Here is a 13,935-nt window from a genome sequence, read left to right on the forward strand (position 1 = left end):
GCTATGCATTCCAACTCATGTGTCACAAGTGCCGCACAAGTCTAGAATAAAGAAAAGTTGCACCATGGTATTGGATGATCGCACCCTTAAGCATTCTTTCTCCCACCAAAAGGGATACCTCAAAAAAAGTGTGGGCTGGCACTACAGAGCAGCAGAGATTGGTTCGCTTTTAGCACAAAAGAGTACATGCTCTAAAGCATTTCATGCAAGGAGAAAGTTTTCTTACCAAGGCAAGTCCACATATTATTACCATTTACATGTATTATCATGATTTCATGTCATTCACCATGGTTCTGTTTCATCTCATCACATCTACATGCATGAACATGAATCTCTTTATACTCAAATATGGTTCTGTATTACGGTTAACCTTATCACATCTACATACATTAGCATGGTCCGCAATCACTTACATGGATGATGGTTTTGAATAATCACATCTACATACATCACTACTCTATATACATTATTATGGTTTCCTTAACACTTACCTCGACTATAAACATTGGCATGTTTCTCTATCACTTAATGAGAAGCTGATTCTCTTCTCACATCAAACACACTATCATGGTCCTCTAACCCTCATCGGATATGGGAAATTGGCAATGATGGAAAGGACATCATGCATGCCACATTTCTCCCACTTATCAAACAATGGCGCTGTATATGTCATGGTTTTCTATGATGGAAAGGACACCATGCATACCACATTTCTACCGCTTATCGAACAATGGCACTATGTATGTCACGGTTTTCTATGTCATTACGCATAACTGCTGTTCTGTCCCTAATCACATCAACTCACAGAGACGTGGTTTTCTATCACTCACAGCAAGAACCAAACACTGAATGATGAATGCACCACAAGAAAAAGTTTTATTTAGGTCAAGGTTCACCATGCATGTTTCACCCAAGAAAAGACTACCTGCAGGAGAGGGAAGGCCAAACTAAGTTATGGTTTGCGAGCCAGTCGTAGAGGACCGGTACAAGGGACTTCCACTGAGTATAGCGCTCTTCGAAGGGGCCACCATCGCTGCTCCGCATCTCACTTGACTGAGCTCAGCAGAGAAACCCTAACCTGCAACAGTAATTCCCTTTTACCATCACCAAAACACTAACCTAGTAAACCAACTGAGCTCACAGACAACCCTAATTTGTAACAGGAGTTCGCTTGAAACCTAAAACACAGAGATAAAACGGAGAACCTTGAGTTTCCACAGAATTTTAGTTCATCATCGTCAAAAACCTTGCTCTTACCGCAGAAGTCAGTGGCCTGCTATTTAGCTCTTCGCTCAGCTCGTCCCTCTCGAAAACTTGGGAGAGGCACTTCGTTGCGACAGAAGCTCCGGCAAAAAAAGACAGTAAAGGTTCTTTACTAGGTTGCTCTTCTGCACAGGCCCGCTAACGCAGCATGCAGTTCTGCTACTATGCTCAGAGCTGTCTCTCTGGCGGGAACTTGCATTTGATGACTGGTCATAGAAACATATGAATGCCTCGTAAATGATGCTGCTTCTTTTTTTCTTTTCTTTTTTTTTTGGAGTTTACATCAGTGTTCACATAACCCAGTTTGTAGTGTAATTTTTCTATGTAATGTAATTTTTCAGGTCTTGAAATTTAGAAATCTCGATTGGCATTCCACATTGTCTTTAATTTTAAGGGATGAAATTTGTACATTTTAGTTACAAATCCCAGCGTTTGTATGATTTTTAGTGATTTTCAAGTTTAAATCCCCGTTAAGCCTACGTATTGCCTTTAATTTTAAGGGCTGAAAAAAAAATTTTCGAGCAGTGGTTTACATCAAAATATAAATCAATTGTAAGCTATCAAGTTCAATCCATACATCAGTAATAACAGCAAAACACGTCAATGCCACAATTTCCACGATAGGTACAAACACTACATAGAATTATTGAGAGGAAATGATGATTTCTCCTAAAGCCAATGTGATATCCAAGCTGCATCCTAACCAGTAACTAATGGAGATTAGGGTAGGCACAAACATGCTATGGGGGATCGTACAGTGGGAACTCCATGAGGGTGAAACTAATATGCACAATTTCTCCACTAGCCAACCTCTTTAAATAGGCTAGAAGTACAAACTCAAATACATCATTGATGATGTCACTCAACCTTCCTCGATCTCCTAGGAGAGCATCTCTTCTTCTGCCCACTTGTGTTAATTATAGATGCTAGTTTCTTTACATTTCAATCTCCATAATGACCTTACAAACTTGACCTCTACTAATCTTTATGGTTATCAAATTGCCATTCTAACACCCCTCCTCAATTTGATGACCTTCGTCACTAGCAAGATAGTGATGGCATGGCTTGACTCCAAGAGTCTCAATCTTATGTTGTCACATGAGCTACATGGCTTGACCCCTTCTAGGCCTCTATCTATGCCCCAATATGACCACTTATGCCCCAATATGACCACTTATCCCCAATCTGCTGAGCTGAAGATTTACAACTAAGACAAGAGTTATCTAGGCTTAGAATTCAAAAAAATTACTAACAGAGCAAATCAAGCTCTAAAAGGCCTAATCAGCTTCAACAAAGCTAGGGTGGTTCTTCAACAACATTCTCTTCATCTTCACTAGCTACAAGACATGCTTTAAAGTTCTGTTTTATGAAACAATCCTTCTCAAAGTGGCCAAGTTTGCCATAGAAATTACACTTCAGCTTCTTTGACTTCAAGTTGAGGTAGGACATGTTTGCTAGAGAATTTGCCGGTGGAGGATTTGGTGTAGGTCTTGTTGACATTATAGGCTCCTTCTTCAAAACCATGGTTCTTTTGCTTCTTCTTGTATTCTTCAACTTCAATACCTTATAAGGTAGGTTCTTGAAAATTTTGCAAGGTTGAGACAAGGTGACCATATTCCTCACTAGGTATGCTCTTAAGAAGCACTGCAACGGCATCTTCTTCTTCCATAGGAGCTTCGATTACTACTAGTTGTGCCATCAAACTCTTTGTATAGTTGAGGTGTGTATGAAAAGTATATCTCGGTCCCATTTTTAATTCAAAGAGTTTGACCTTTAACCCTATCTTAGAGGGCTTACCCTTGGCCCCAAATATTTTTTCCTGCGTGTTCCATGCATCAACTATATAATGTATATAGCTGTCACACTGAGTCCTAAGGTTGTAATAGCCATAGCTTTTTTATCCTTTAGTATATTCATGCTCCCTCTCCCTCTCTAGTAAAAGGTTTCTTTTCTTTACCATTTATAATTGACCACAAGCCCTTTTTCATTAAGGTGAATTTTATATTAACCTGCCATGTCTGAAACCTTGTGCCGTTGAATTTATTAGTTTGAAGCGTGGTCATGATGATGAAGGGTGGTCTTACCACTTGGCTTTGAAGCACAAAGGCACTGTTAAAAAACTCTTCACAAAGAAAACGAAAATGCAAATATTAAATCAAGGCTTAAAAGCCCCCATCCCCATACAAATGCATGTTGTATGATAAAAACTCTGAGAAACTAATGACCTTACCAGCATCATAATAAAAAGGTTTAGATTTTTTCTTCTTAACCCTTTACTTAATTATCTTCTTCACATTAGTTGATTCACAAGAGTTTGGCATTGTGGACCCCTTTTACGACAAGTAAGCAAGCATATGAACACCCTCTTTATAAAGTACCCGACTCACCGTAATTTTAAAGCACCAAAGGTGTTTTTTTTTAATAAAGAGAAAATACTAAACCACCTCTGCACACCAAATAGAAGACTGTGGCGTATGCTAGCGTCAAACTAACAAGGCAGTGGTGACTGGTTGAGCACCGACGAGGTGTTGATGTGGGCACATAGACGTTGAGGGTAGCGTGCAGAAGTAGACTCAGTGTGACTATTGAAGCGATGGGGCGGGTGATGGTATTAGTGTGATGCATAGCACACGGGTGAGCAAGATACGCTTAGGCGTAAGCGGCAAGCTTCATGAGGGTGAAAAATAACATGTATAGTTTCTCCATTAATAAGCCTCTTTAAATAGAACAAAAGTACACACTTAAATACATCATTGATGATGCACCTCCTTGTTGACATCAGGCCTATTGCCAATAGGTTACAAAAGAAAATGTACACTAGCTGCTTGGTCTTTCTATACCAACTTTGGGTTTTAGGACCAAACTTAGGCAAAGATTTTTTTCTCCTCCAAACTTTGAAGCTGATAACTTCCCTTTGCACCTTTGGAGGAGGACTGAGAACTTGGAAAAAGATGCAATTGGGTTAGCCCCCTAGTATGTGAGTGTGTCCCATGTGATTTGATCAAACAACAAGTTCTCTTCATAGATTTTGCAGCAGATCAATCAAAAAGTTACACTTTACAAATGAAGAACAAATAGCCCTGCACAAAATTTTAATATCTTCACAATCCAACACTTGAGCATACCATGTCCTCTACAAAAGCCAAAATTTGTCTTACCAACCTGCCTTTCTTACTGTTCAGGTTAAACATGTCCCTAAGTTGACTCTCATGTTTCCAACCTATGATGTCCTCCCCATAGGTCACCAAAGTAAGAGAGTCCTTTTTGTTGTTCAATTTTTTTGTAGAGCTTTGATCCAATCAAGCAAGAGGTTGAAGGAAAAAGTGAGATCATCATGTGTAGAAGAAAGAATGAGTTTCCAATCACTCTAACTGATCCATTCCAATTAATCAATCCAATCTACTCTTTCCAGGTTTTAATCAAGAAGCTGTTAAAGGGAGCGCATCAACAACCTTGAGAGAAGCATGAGAAAAGACTTTGTTAGACCAAGTTGTACCCTTCCAAATCCCTTAGCATCTCACCCAAGATCTATCCACTATTGGAGTGAGTAATGTGGGCTAAACAAATTTTTGAAGTAGGAATCTAGGAAGAAATGTGAGAACTCTAGCTTTGGAATGAATAGACATAAATAAGATAACCAACCCCCTAACTCTTTAGGAAGACAAACTTTTCCAGGCTAGCCATGTGGAGTATATATGAGGTCGTTCTTATTTTTCCAAAGAAATCTTTTGACATGTGACATCAACAGCTTCCATTGAGCTTTCTTGAAGTCTAAAATGGGTTAGAGAAACATAATATATGCATTTAGTATGGAGTTAATTACCTCAATACTAGAATGGAAGGGAAGCATGATCCCTTGCCATCTACTAATCTTGTTGACATCCTTGTCAAGACCTAGTTGATCATGGATTTCTTGGCTACACCAACTCTAATGGGAGCTCCCAAGTGTTTGAATATCGCCCCTTATTAATGATCTGACATCCCCATCTAGTCATGTCAAAAGAGTCTTCCTCTATCAGACTAATTATCCCTATCTAGTCATGTCAAAAGAGTCTTCCTCTATCAAACTGATTATCCTAGATTGAAGATATCACATGGAACTAGATACAAAAAATAAAAATAAAAAAACATCCTTGCATTCTTATTGTCAACATGTAGGAATAACAAGGAATCATCAACAAAAATTGTTGCCCATTCTGAAGGCTAAGCCCCTTGATATGTCCCTTGATCATAGCATCTTCAGGGCAAAGATTAGAGGATGGATTGCAATAGCAAATAGCAGAGGAGCCAAAGAACATCCTCTCTAAACTGACTTGTTAATTTCAAAACTTCCTACCAATTGACCATTCAGGCAAAACAGATGGAAAGAAGCCCCAAAGGTCAAGGAGTAGATGCAAGTACCCATCCTTTTCCCAAATCCTGATTTCTCCATTACTCTTGTAATAAATGACCAATGCACTCTATCATAAGCTCTCTCAAGATCCAATTGCATCAAGATGAAATTTTGCTTAGAGATGATGGCCACTTCCTGACCTAGCAAGGCAGCAATATATATTATCATAGATGGACTTGCCTTCTTTTATGAGACCATGTTGTCTATTTGAGATTACTTCATGCAAAATGAGAGAATGCATGGTAGCAAATGGCCTTGGTTAAAATTTTGTAATAGATAATAAAGAGATTGGCCTTTAGTGAAAAAAGGTTTCATAGGTAGTTTGTTTGGAAATTAGTTTACCTATCCCCAATTTCATATCCTTATCAAGGGAGCCAGGCATAAATGCCTTGTTTTACAAGTTTGTACTAAGAACCCCTTCATAGGGGTCTAGAAAGCAATAAAGAATTCAACTCGTAGTCCATCCCATCTAGGAGTCTTAAGGCAATCCATCATTCATCTTGGCCAAAGAGGCCTTTCTAATCAGGTAGCTTTTGTTAAAATCATGGATCGAGCTCTCCTAAACAACTTCCTAATAACAAGACATTTACCTAATCCTACACTAATCTAAGGTGGATAAAAATGAACAATACTCATGGTGATGAGTGTGCGCTAATTAAGTTTAGACTCAAGTTCAGTTAGGTTACAAGATGGAAACTTGTACTCATAAAAAGACTTGAGATGTTGTGCTTGTACTCCATTGCTTGAAATGTCCTCCTTTTATATGAGGAGAGTACAACTTAGCTTTTCTCTTGCATGTGGGATAATTCTCACTTGGTGATGTGCGTACTCACACTCACTCCATACTTTCCTTGTGCTCTTTGGCACCACATATCTTAACACCCCCCCTTGGTGCCAAATCTTTGGGCTACTCAAGGTGGTTGGATGTTGGTTACATAATGTTGTTTGAACTTTTCCTTTCTACATTCCCCTATGTGCTATGAGCAACTTTGGCTCATGTGCTACTTTGGCACTTCCCCCCCTTAATGCTACTTTGGCTCTAGGTGAGGGATGAATTTCTAGCTTGGGTACATCAATGGTCCCAGAGGCTAGTTACAAGCACTTTTTGTAGGAAGTAGGATTTTTTTACCAACACATTTTTGTTTAAGAGATGGGTAGTGAGAGGATTTTTTATTGTGTGCTCATTTGGCCGCTTTTACAAACACTTTTCAAATCATAGTTGGTTACAAAAGTTTGGTAAAACTTGGTGAAGTTTTTGTTGATGCTGCAAATGTTGATTTTAATAAAGAACTTGCTATAGAAATTCGTCTTTTTGTTACTCTTACTGAAGAGAAGCCAATGACAATTTTTACGTAGCACTTGGATTTGCACTTAATGGTGCCCATGACGTTGATAAAAAACTCAATTGGAAATGTCCAAAAAGAGATCCATAAGGGTCCATGGGAACACTCTCTTATGGAAGGCTTTTTTACACCAACAAAAGGAGATCTCTTTTAATTTTTTTATTTTTATTTTTGAAATTCCAACCTTATCCTTTTACATGTGGTGGGCTTTGCCCTCTTGCGAGCTTCCTGCTGCTGCGAGACTGGCCGTTGAGCTAGTTCTCTTCCACTCTCACGATGATGGCGACCATGTTTTTGTATGCGCTTTGCAATAAAAACAATTGCTTATAGCTATTGTAGTTTGGAGTTGCACAGTGTGCTTGAGCCCACTGAAAGCTCTATGTTGCGTGTTGCTTGTGGGTACGTTATGGCAATGCTGCTCACACGTTGCTGTTGTGTGCTACCTTTCTCTGTTGATGTGATGACGACGATCTTATGCTCTACTGCTTCCTTTTTTTTCTCTCTTTGCTAGGTTGGAAGCGCTTTGTCACCCAGAGGTTCTTACCTTGTCCTGCTTCCGTTTGGCTACTATGGCGCCTCTCCCAGCCCGCTCTTCTTTTCTTGCTTTTGGCTATCGTTGCGTTGCTTCTTGCCCGCTTATTGTAAGCCTTATGTAAAGGCTTTGATAAGACTTATATTAAGCCTTAGAAATAAAGGCTCATCTCCTTGATGGGAGATACTCAGGTAGATTGTTGGGCAACAAATCACCAAGGCACAATAGTGTGCAACAAAAAATGATGACAGACAGTTGCAAATAAATGAGGTAGGGTAGATTGTTGGGCAACAAATCACCAAGGCACAATAGTGTGCAACAAAAAATGATGACATATGGCTGTAAATAAATGAATGACATATGGCTGTAAATAAATGATGACATATGGCTGTAAATAAATGAATGAGGGTAGCAACCCTAAAGGGAGAAACCTTGATATTAATGGGACCACTAATCACTTGCTAATGAAATTTTTGATCTCTTCCTAATGAACTAAACCTAAATTAAGAGAGCTAGACTTAAGCTCTGATAAATCATGGATCAAGCTCTCCTAATCAACTTCCTAATAACAAGATATTTACCTAATCATAAACTAATCCTACACTAATGACAACACTAAACTAAGGTGGATAAAAACGAACAATACTCATGGTGATGAGTGTGTGCTAATTAAGTTTAGACTCAAGTTCAGTTAGGTTACAAGATGAAAACTTGTACTCATAAAAAGACTTGAGATGTTGTGCTTGTATTCCATTGCTTGAAATGTCCTCCTTTTATATCAGGAGAGTTTAACTTAGCTTTTCTCTTACATGTGGGATAATTCTCACTTGGTGATGTGCTTACTCACACTCACTCCATACTTTCCTTGTGCTCTTTGGCACCACATATCTCAACAGCTTTGTCAAAGGGGACTCCTTTATGGATCAATTTGAGCAATGTGTCTTCAGCAAAAAATCTAGTGCTAGATGTGTCTTCTTTCAAACTTAGGGTATTGTCTAGAAAGGATACCCGTTTATCAGCTATCTTAAGAGGGTCTTCCAACCAGTTCATCGACCCTATCACGTCTTTATTATTGATCCTTCTTAGGGACTTGAAGGAGTTTTTAGAAATCCCTTTTGAGTTTTTAAAGAAGCTATGTGTAGTAGCATTTTAACCCCCAGCCCCTAGCTTTCTATCTTCTAGACTAGCTAATTTAGCTTGATAGTTCGAGTATTCTAGTCTTTCCTCCTAAGATAATTTTCCTATCTATCTTTTCCTTTGCAAAGCCCCCCACTTATTCTCTAGGTTGTCCCTATATTGCCTCCTTTCCTTGGCTCTAAACTTTCCAGTAAGGATGTATGGGTCACTTACCATTTAGATTTTCAAATCTTAACCATTTCATCTCTAATTTCGTGGTTATGGGTCCCATATCTATTAACTATCCACAACTTGTCCTCACTACACTAGATTTTCACCATAGCATCCTACCATTAGGGTGATTGGCACAATCACAGATGGGCTTAAAGAGTTGTGAACAATAGTGAGAACCCCACTATACTCAGGTGTACCCCAATAGAAGATCTCCCATTTTTTGAAAGTGGTTTTCCTCTGCACCTTACTCCCATGTAAGTTATGATCTTGAATAGTATAAACCTAGTTATTCCAAGTAACCACCAGTTTCTAGAAGACAGCTTGTTTTTTTCTATCTTTAATCCCCTTAACATTCCAGGACACCCTCTTCAATCCCTTAGCTAGAGTCATAATTACTGAAAAGTAGAGGGTACCACCTCTATCTCTTGGCTATTTTCCTCTCCTCCTTATGAGGCTTGTTATTACCACCATTCTTCATCGGCTCTGCCAAGATCTTTATTCATGATTTACCAAGAAGAGGAAGTAGACCCCATCTCCCTTGGCATATCAAAGGAGTTATTTTAGAGAAAAAGGACGAGTCAGATAACTCTTTCTACCTAGCATCAAGTTGAAACTTGCCAAAGGGTAGATTGTTAACATCCCGTGTTTCCCCAGCTTCTTCTTTTGTTTGCCTCTAGATTTTGGCCCGTTTTCCTACTTCCTCTTGAGATAGATTGGTGGTGGTTATGGGGATTAGTGTCTTCCCACTATTTGCATGTCTCCATTACTCCCCTCATCTCTTAGACCTACCTGACTAGTACAGTTTCTGGCTATATGTCTAAATTTTCCACACCTAAAGCATGCACTCAGTAACACCCCAAATACCAATTTGATATCCATTATGCCTAAGTTGTCCAAGTCAATCTCCATTGACTTGGGTGTTTCTATCAAAGTGTTTTATAATATGCACACTTTATAAGCTCCTTTTCCATTGTGATAAATGTTTAGTACAAACATAGTTTTTTGAAGGCTCGAAGCAAGAGTCCTCAACATAGGTCTTAGCTACAGGGACCTAGTAACTCAATCCAAATAGGCCATGATTCTACCAAACACATGTTAACATCAAACAAGGGATCCTGGCGCAGAATGTGGATCAAGGTTATGCTCATAAATAGAGGGGCCTTCAAGAAGAGCTTGGAGACAGACTCGGCCTCGATAAATAAAACATTAGAAAAACCCTTTCCAAGTTTAAAATGCAAAATTTCCTTGTCCAACCATTTATAATGATGTTTGGCTTACCAGGAACAATGCCAGGACACATAAGAATGACGTTGCATGATGTTGAGAAACATGCTAAGAAAAGACATATTTGATTTTTTTATGAAATCAGCGTAGGGACACAAACACATACCTTTTTCTTCCTAGAGCTTGTCTATTCATTGGCGTTTAGGCCTAGCCTATCACCTATTGAGTCAGAGTGTTCTTTGTTCTTGGCTTGCTTCTCTGTACTGCCTTTAGGAAGGGTGCCTTTAGTAGTGTGGGGAGAGGGGGTTTCCCTTTTAAATGAGGAAAAAGGGAATGAATATCATGGTACATCATTTGTAGAATCATCGTGGGCATTGTGTGCTAGACCTTGGAAGCCCAAAATGTCTTTCTTCAAATCTGTAGCTATGGAGAAGCTTGAAATGGAGTACATAGGAGAACACATCCTATAATTAGCAAAGACTTGTTTGCCATTCCTAAATCCATTCAAATACTCCACAAATTATCAAGCAAAGCTTGAAATGGAGTATGTAGGAGAACATCTCCTATAACTAGCAAAGCCTTATGTTCTCATTCCATTCAAATCCTCCACAAATTATTAACTAGATTCTATTATGGTACTGCAGGGATTGATGGGCCGGTCTTCACTAGTGGCACCATCTTCATCTTGTGCCTTTATGTTGGAGGAGCTTGGATGGTCAATCTTGACTTAATCCATGGTGTCAATGACTATAGCAACAACCAATGGCCCATTTGGCATTTTTTAATTACTTGGTCTTTCATACCTTGAAATATTCAGGTCCTCGGTGCAACTCAAATAAGATACCACCACCTTGGGTCACTGGAAAATAACTTTTGATATGCATAACACATAGTGTTGGAAAAACATTTGTTCAATGCTCTACTCTTATGTTGTTACTGCAGGTGATGGATGTGCTCTATTTTGTAAGGCCCCCCATTTGAGGAGTAGCGGTTATGGTGAGCATTGGGCACCCAATAGGTTCCAATTTAGACACTATCAACCAAAGGCTGCTAAACTTAGTCTATATGTAGTGCTTGAGTTTGGCACGGATGTAAGTCAGTGCCAGATTGGCCCAAAGTGACTAACCGACCATATCATTTGTTTGGAACCATACTAGACTACAATAGTCATCTAAGACCATCTAGACCCTTGAATTGGCCTCCTAAACAACTCGAGAACCCAAGAACAGCTTGTCCTTGATTTAATGTCTAACACTCACTACTAGCGGGTTGACAGAATTCCAAGTCTACATAAGCCATATCCTAACCATCTGGCCAGATTTGGCCACCATCCAGTGTCTAAACTAGGAACTACCAGGTGTCTGAGTGCTCACCACAACGGCTACTCCTCATATAGGAGGCATGCGCATTAAGGTAGTAGGAATGGTTCCCAATTCAACATACTTTGTTCCTCTGACTCTATGGTGGCAAGTACATGCATCCAGTTTTCACTAAAGTCCAAAGGTGGAAGCGATGCGTACATCTCATTTTATTCCTCTTCATGTGGATGTGGTTCATTATGTTGTGACTAAATAATCTCTAAACAATTATCCTTCCATGTATGGAGATCGATCTTCAGAATTTGTGAATCCTTTCGTATATATACTTGGTCTAATGCCCAATTGTGCACCACTTTGGCTTCCCTCATAAAGGGTTTGCCCAAGATAATATCATATGAATCTGGTTGGCACAGAAAGTCCATTATAACAAATGCATGATGGTAACGGAACGAAAAGACCTTAAGCTTAACGTTTTTCAATTATCACATTGGCCTTGAGGATGTTCCATCTGCCATCTTAATGATTAGGTCCGCTCTTTCTAACTTCGGTTTATCCCAATTTTCCCAACATTACTTGGTGATAATGCTCACACCTGCACCCTTATCCAGGATAGCAAGTGCTTGGTATCCATTATGGTGGATTGGAATTGTGGAATTCGTGTCATCGCCCTCATAATACCTTCCCAATTGTTTGATGTATTTGGATGAATCTTGGTGCTTCCCTTTCCTCAGGCACTAGGTTTTTCTCAGCTAGAGGTGTGTGGCTCTCCTCTGTAGTGATCACTGGGTTCATTCTTCCTTCTATCCAATCCTTGACATCTGCCCACAATGCCGGTGTGTTACATAGCAAGGGTCCAAGCGGCATTTTAACAGTTGTGGACAATAATGTTGAGAGACTACCTATATCTCTTGATTCTCTAGAAAATGAAGTCTCCTTCCATGTATTTATCTCATACTCAATCCTAGTCAATGAATGGGTCGATAGTTCTTGATTTGCCTCTACAAACATCATTTCCATCTGATCACTATTAGTCCCTTCGTTGGACTCTTCTGGAATTGGAGTTGGCATATCTAACTTCCTTTCTCTTAGCAACTCATTCCGTGGGTACAATGTATCCCTAGCCTTGTTAGCCCTCAATTTGGCTTCACGGTTATCTTAAGACTCCTCCACAAGGGCCTTAGCTTCTTCGAGCTTTCTTATTTCCTCCTTCGCATGTGGATATTCTCCAACACCCTTGGGGGTCGCTAGTCTCTCTTTTGCAGTTCCCTGTGCTTGCTCATCCATTCTCGGCAATAGATCATCTCCTTCCTTTGACTCGATTAAGCCAGTGTCAATGGTATTTTCCTCGGATCCATTCTAAATTACAACCAAGGTATCACTCTTACCCACCTTTTTCGCTCTTCTCCTTCTCCCAGCCTTAGAAGTTGTAATATCTTCTCAGTATTTCCTCTTGTTTACTTGTATCGCTTGTGCACGCATCAAGGCATTTACTGGTGTGATATTTCCACGCTGCACACTTGTAGTCCTAATGGTGGCATGGTTAGATGTAGAAGCATTACCATTGGTGTGATAAGTGTCCTTGATCAGATGATCAACACCACACTTGACACAGGAAAGAAATGGCATGGTGTTGGTCTGTGTGCTGCTATAGGTTGAGGTTGACCAGCATTAACTACATTTTTTAGAGGACACTCCGCTACTCGATGAGGTCCATTACAATGGAAACACTATATGGGTCCCCTTCTCATAGTCAAGTTTATGTCTTTTCCCTTCCACTGTATCGTGGTTTGAAACATTGGTATTGGTGTGCTATTTTGTAGGACATAATACTCTATTGTGATCTTAGGTGGCTCCTCGTAGTAGTTGTTATTCACTTCTACTTCGTGCATAGCTTCCCCATATTCCAAGGGTTCTTCAATCAACACCTGGTTAATCTTGGCCTATGGTGGTTGTGGTGGCTGTGGTGGTAGAATAGGTGGTAGTAATGGTGTCATATCCTGCACCATGAACATTCCTATCGGTAAATAAGACGCATTCGACTACCTTGCAGCCACATTGGGTTGCATTGGCGGTACTGGTAAAGCTAATGGCCCTCAGGGTGCTGGCAATTGTGTTAAGGGTTGGATCCTCAGGTATTTGCACATGGTAGTATCGTGGTTCCCTAGTCTTTGACAATGAGCACAATAGAGCAACTGTCTCGTTCTTAGGTGATGTCATTTAGTGCTTATATAACTTTATCTACAGATTGAGCACCAAATTAACTCTCTCTGGGGATAGATATGGGCATTCCCCGATGATTTCCTCCCATCCCTGGTTTTTAGCTTCACCAAGATGGTAGTATTAAGTTCTTCAGTTGTCATGTTGTCAACTTGCTTGTTTTTAGGCCCCACATCTTGATGACTAGAGACTCGTGATGTTGCTACCACCAAATCTGCCTTGGCGGCAACTCAAGCATGTTATCTTCATACTCAATAGCTGTTAAGGCTCACCCTAACCCTCCTTGAAACACAT

At 39.8% G+C, this 13,935-nt stretch overlaps 1 protein-coding gene across 1 annotated transcript in view; it reads right to left on the reverse strand.

Moving 5' to 3' along the window:
• The window catches only part of LOC147622495 (WD-40 repeat-containing protein MSI4-like), a 121,461-nt gene extending 119,922 nt beyond the window's left edge, over positions 1-1,539 (reverse strand). Inside the window, exons 1-2 of the mRNA XM_086822070.1 lie at positions 1,258-1,539; positions 926-1,078 (exon numbers count right to left, since the gene is read on the reverse strand). Of these exons, the coding sequence (XP_086678196.1) occupies positions 926-1,044 (119 nt within the window). The 5' untranslated portion in view covers positions 1,045-1,078; positions 1,258-1,539. The remainder of the gene's footprint in view (positions 1-925; positions 1,079-1,257) is intronic.
• Positions 1,540-13,935: the final 12,396 nt, after the last annotated feature.

The sequence above is a fragment of the Cibotium barometz genome, chromosome 28 (assembly GCF_041138505.1).
Source record: "Cibotium barometz isolate CiBa-2024 chromosome 28, ASM4113850v1, whole genome shotgun sequence".
In the NCBI taxonomy this organism is placed as follows: domain Eukaryota; kingdom Viridiplantae; phylum Streptophyta; class Polypodiopsida; order Cyatheales; family Cibotiaceae; genus Cibotium; species Cibotium barometz.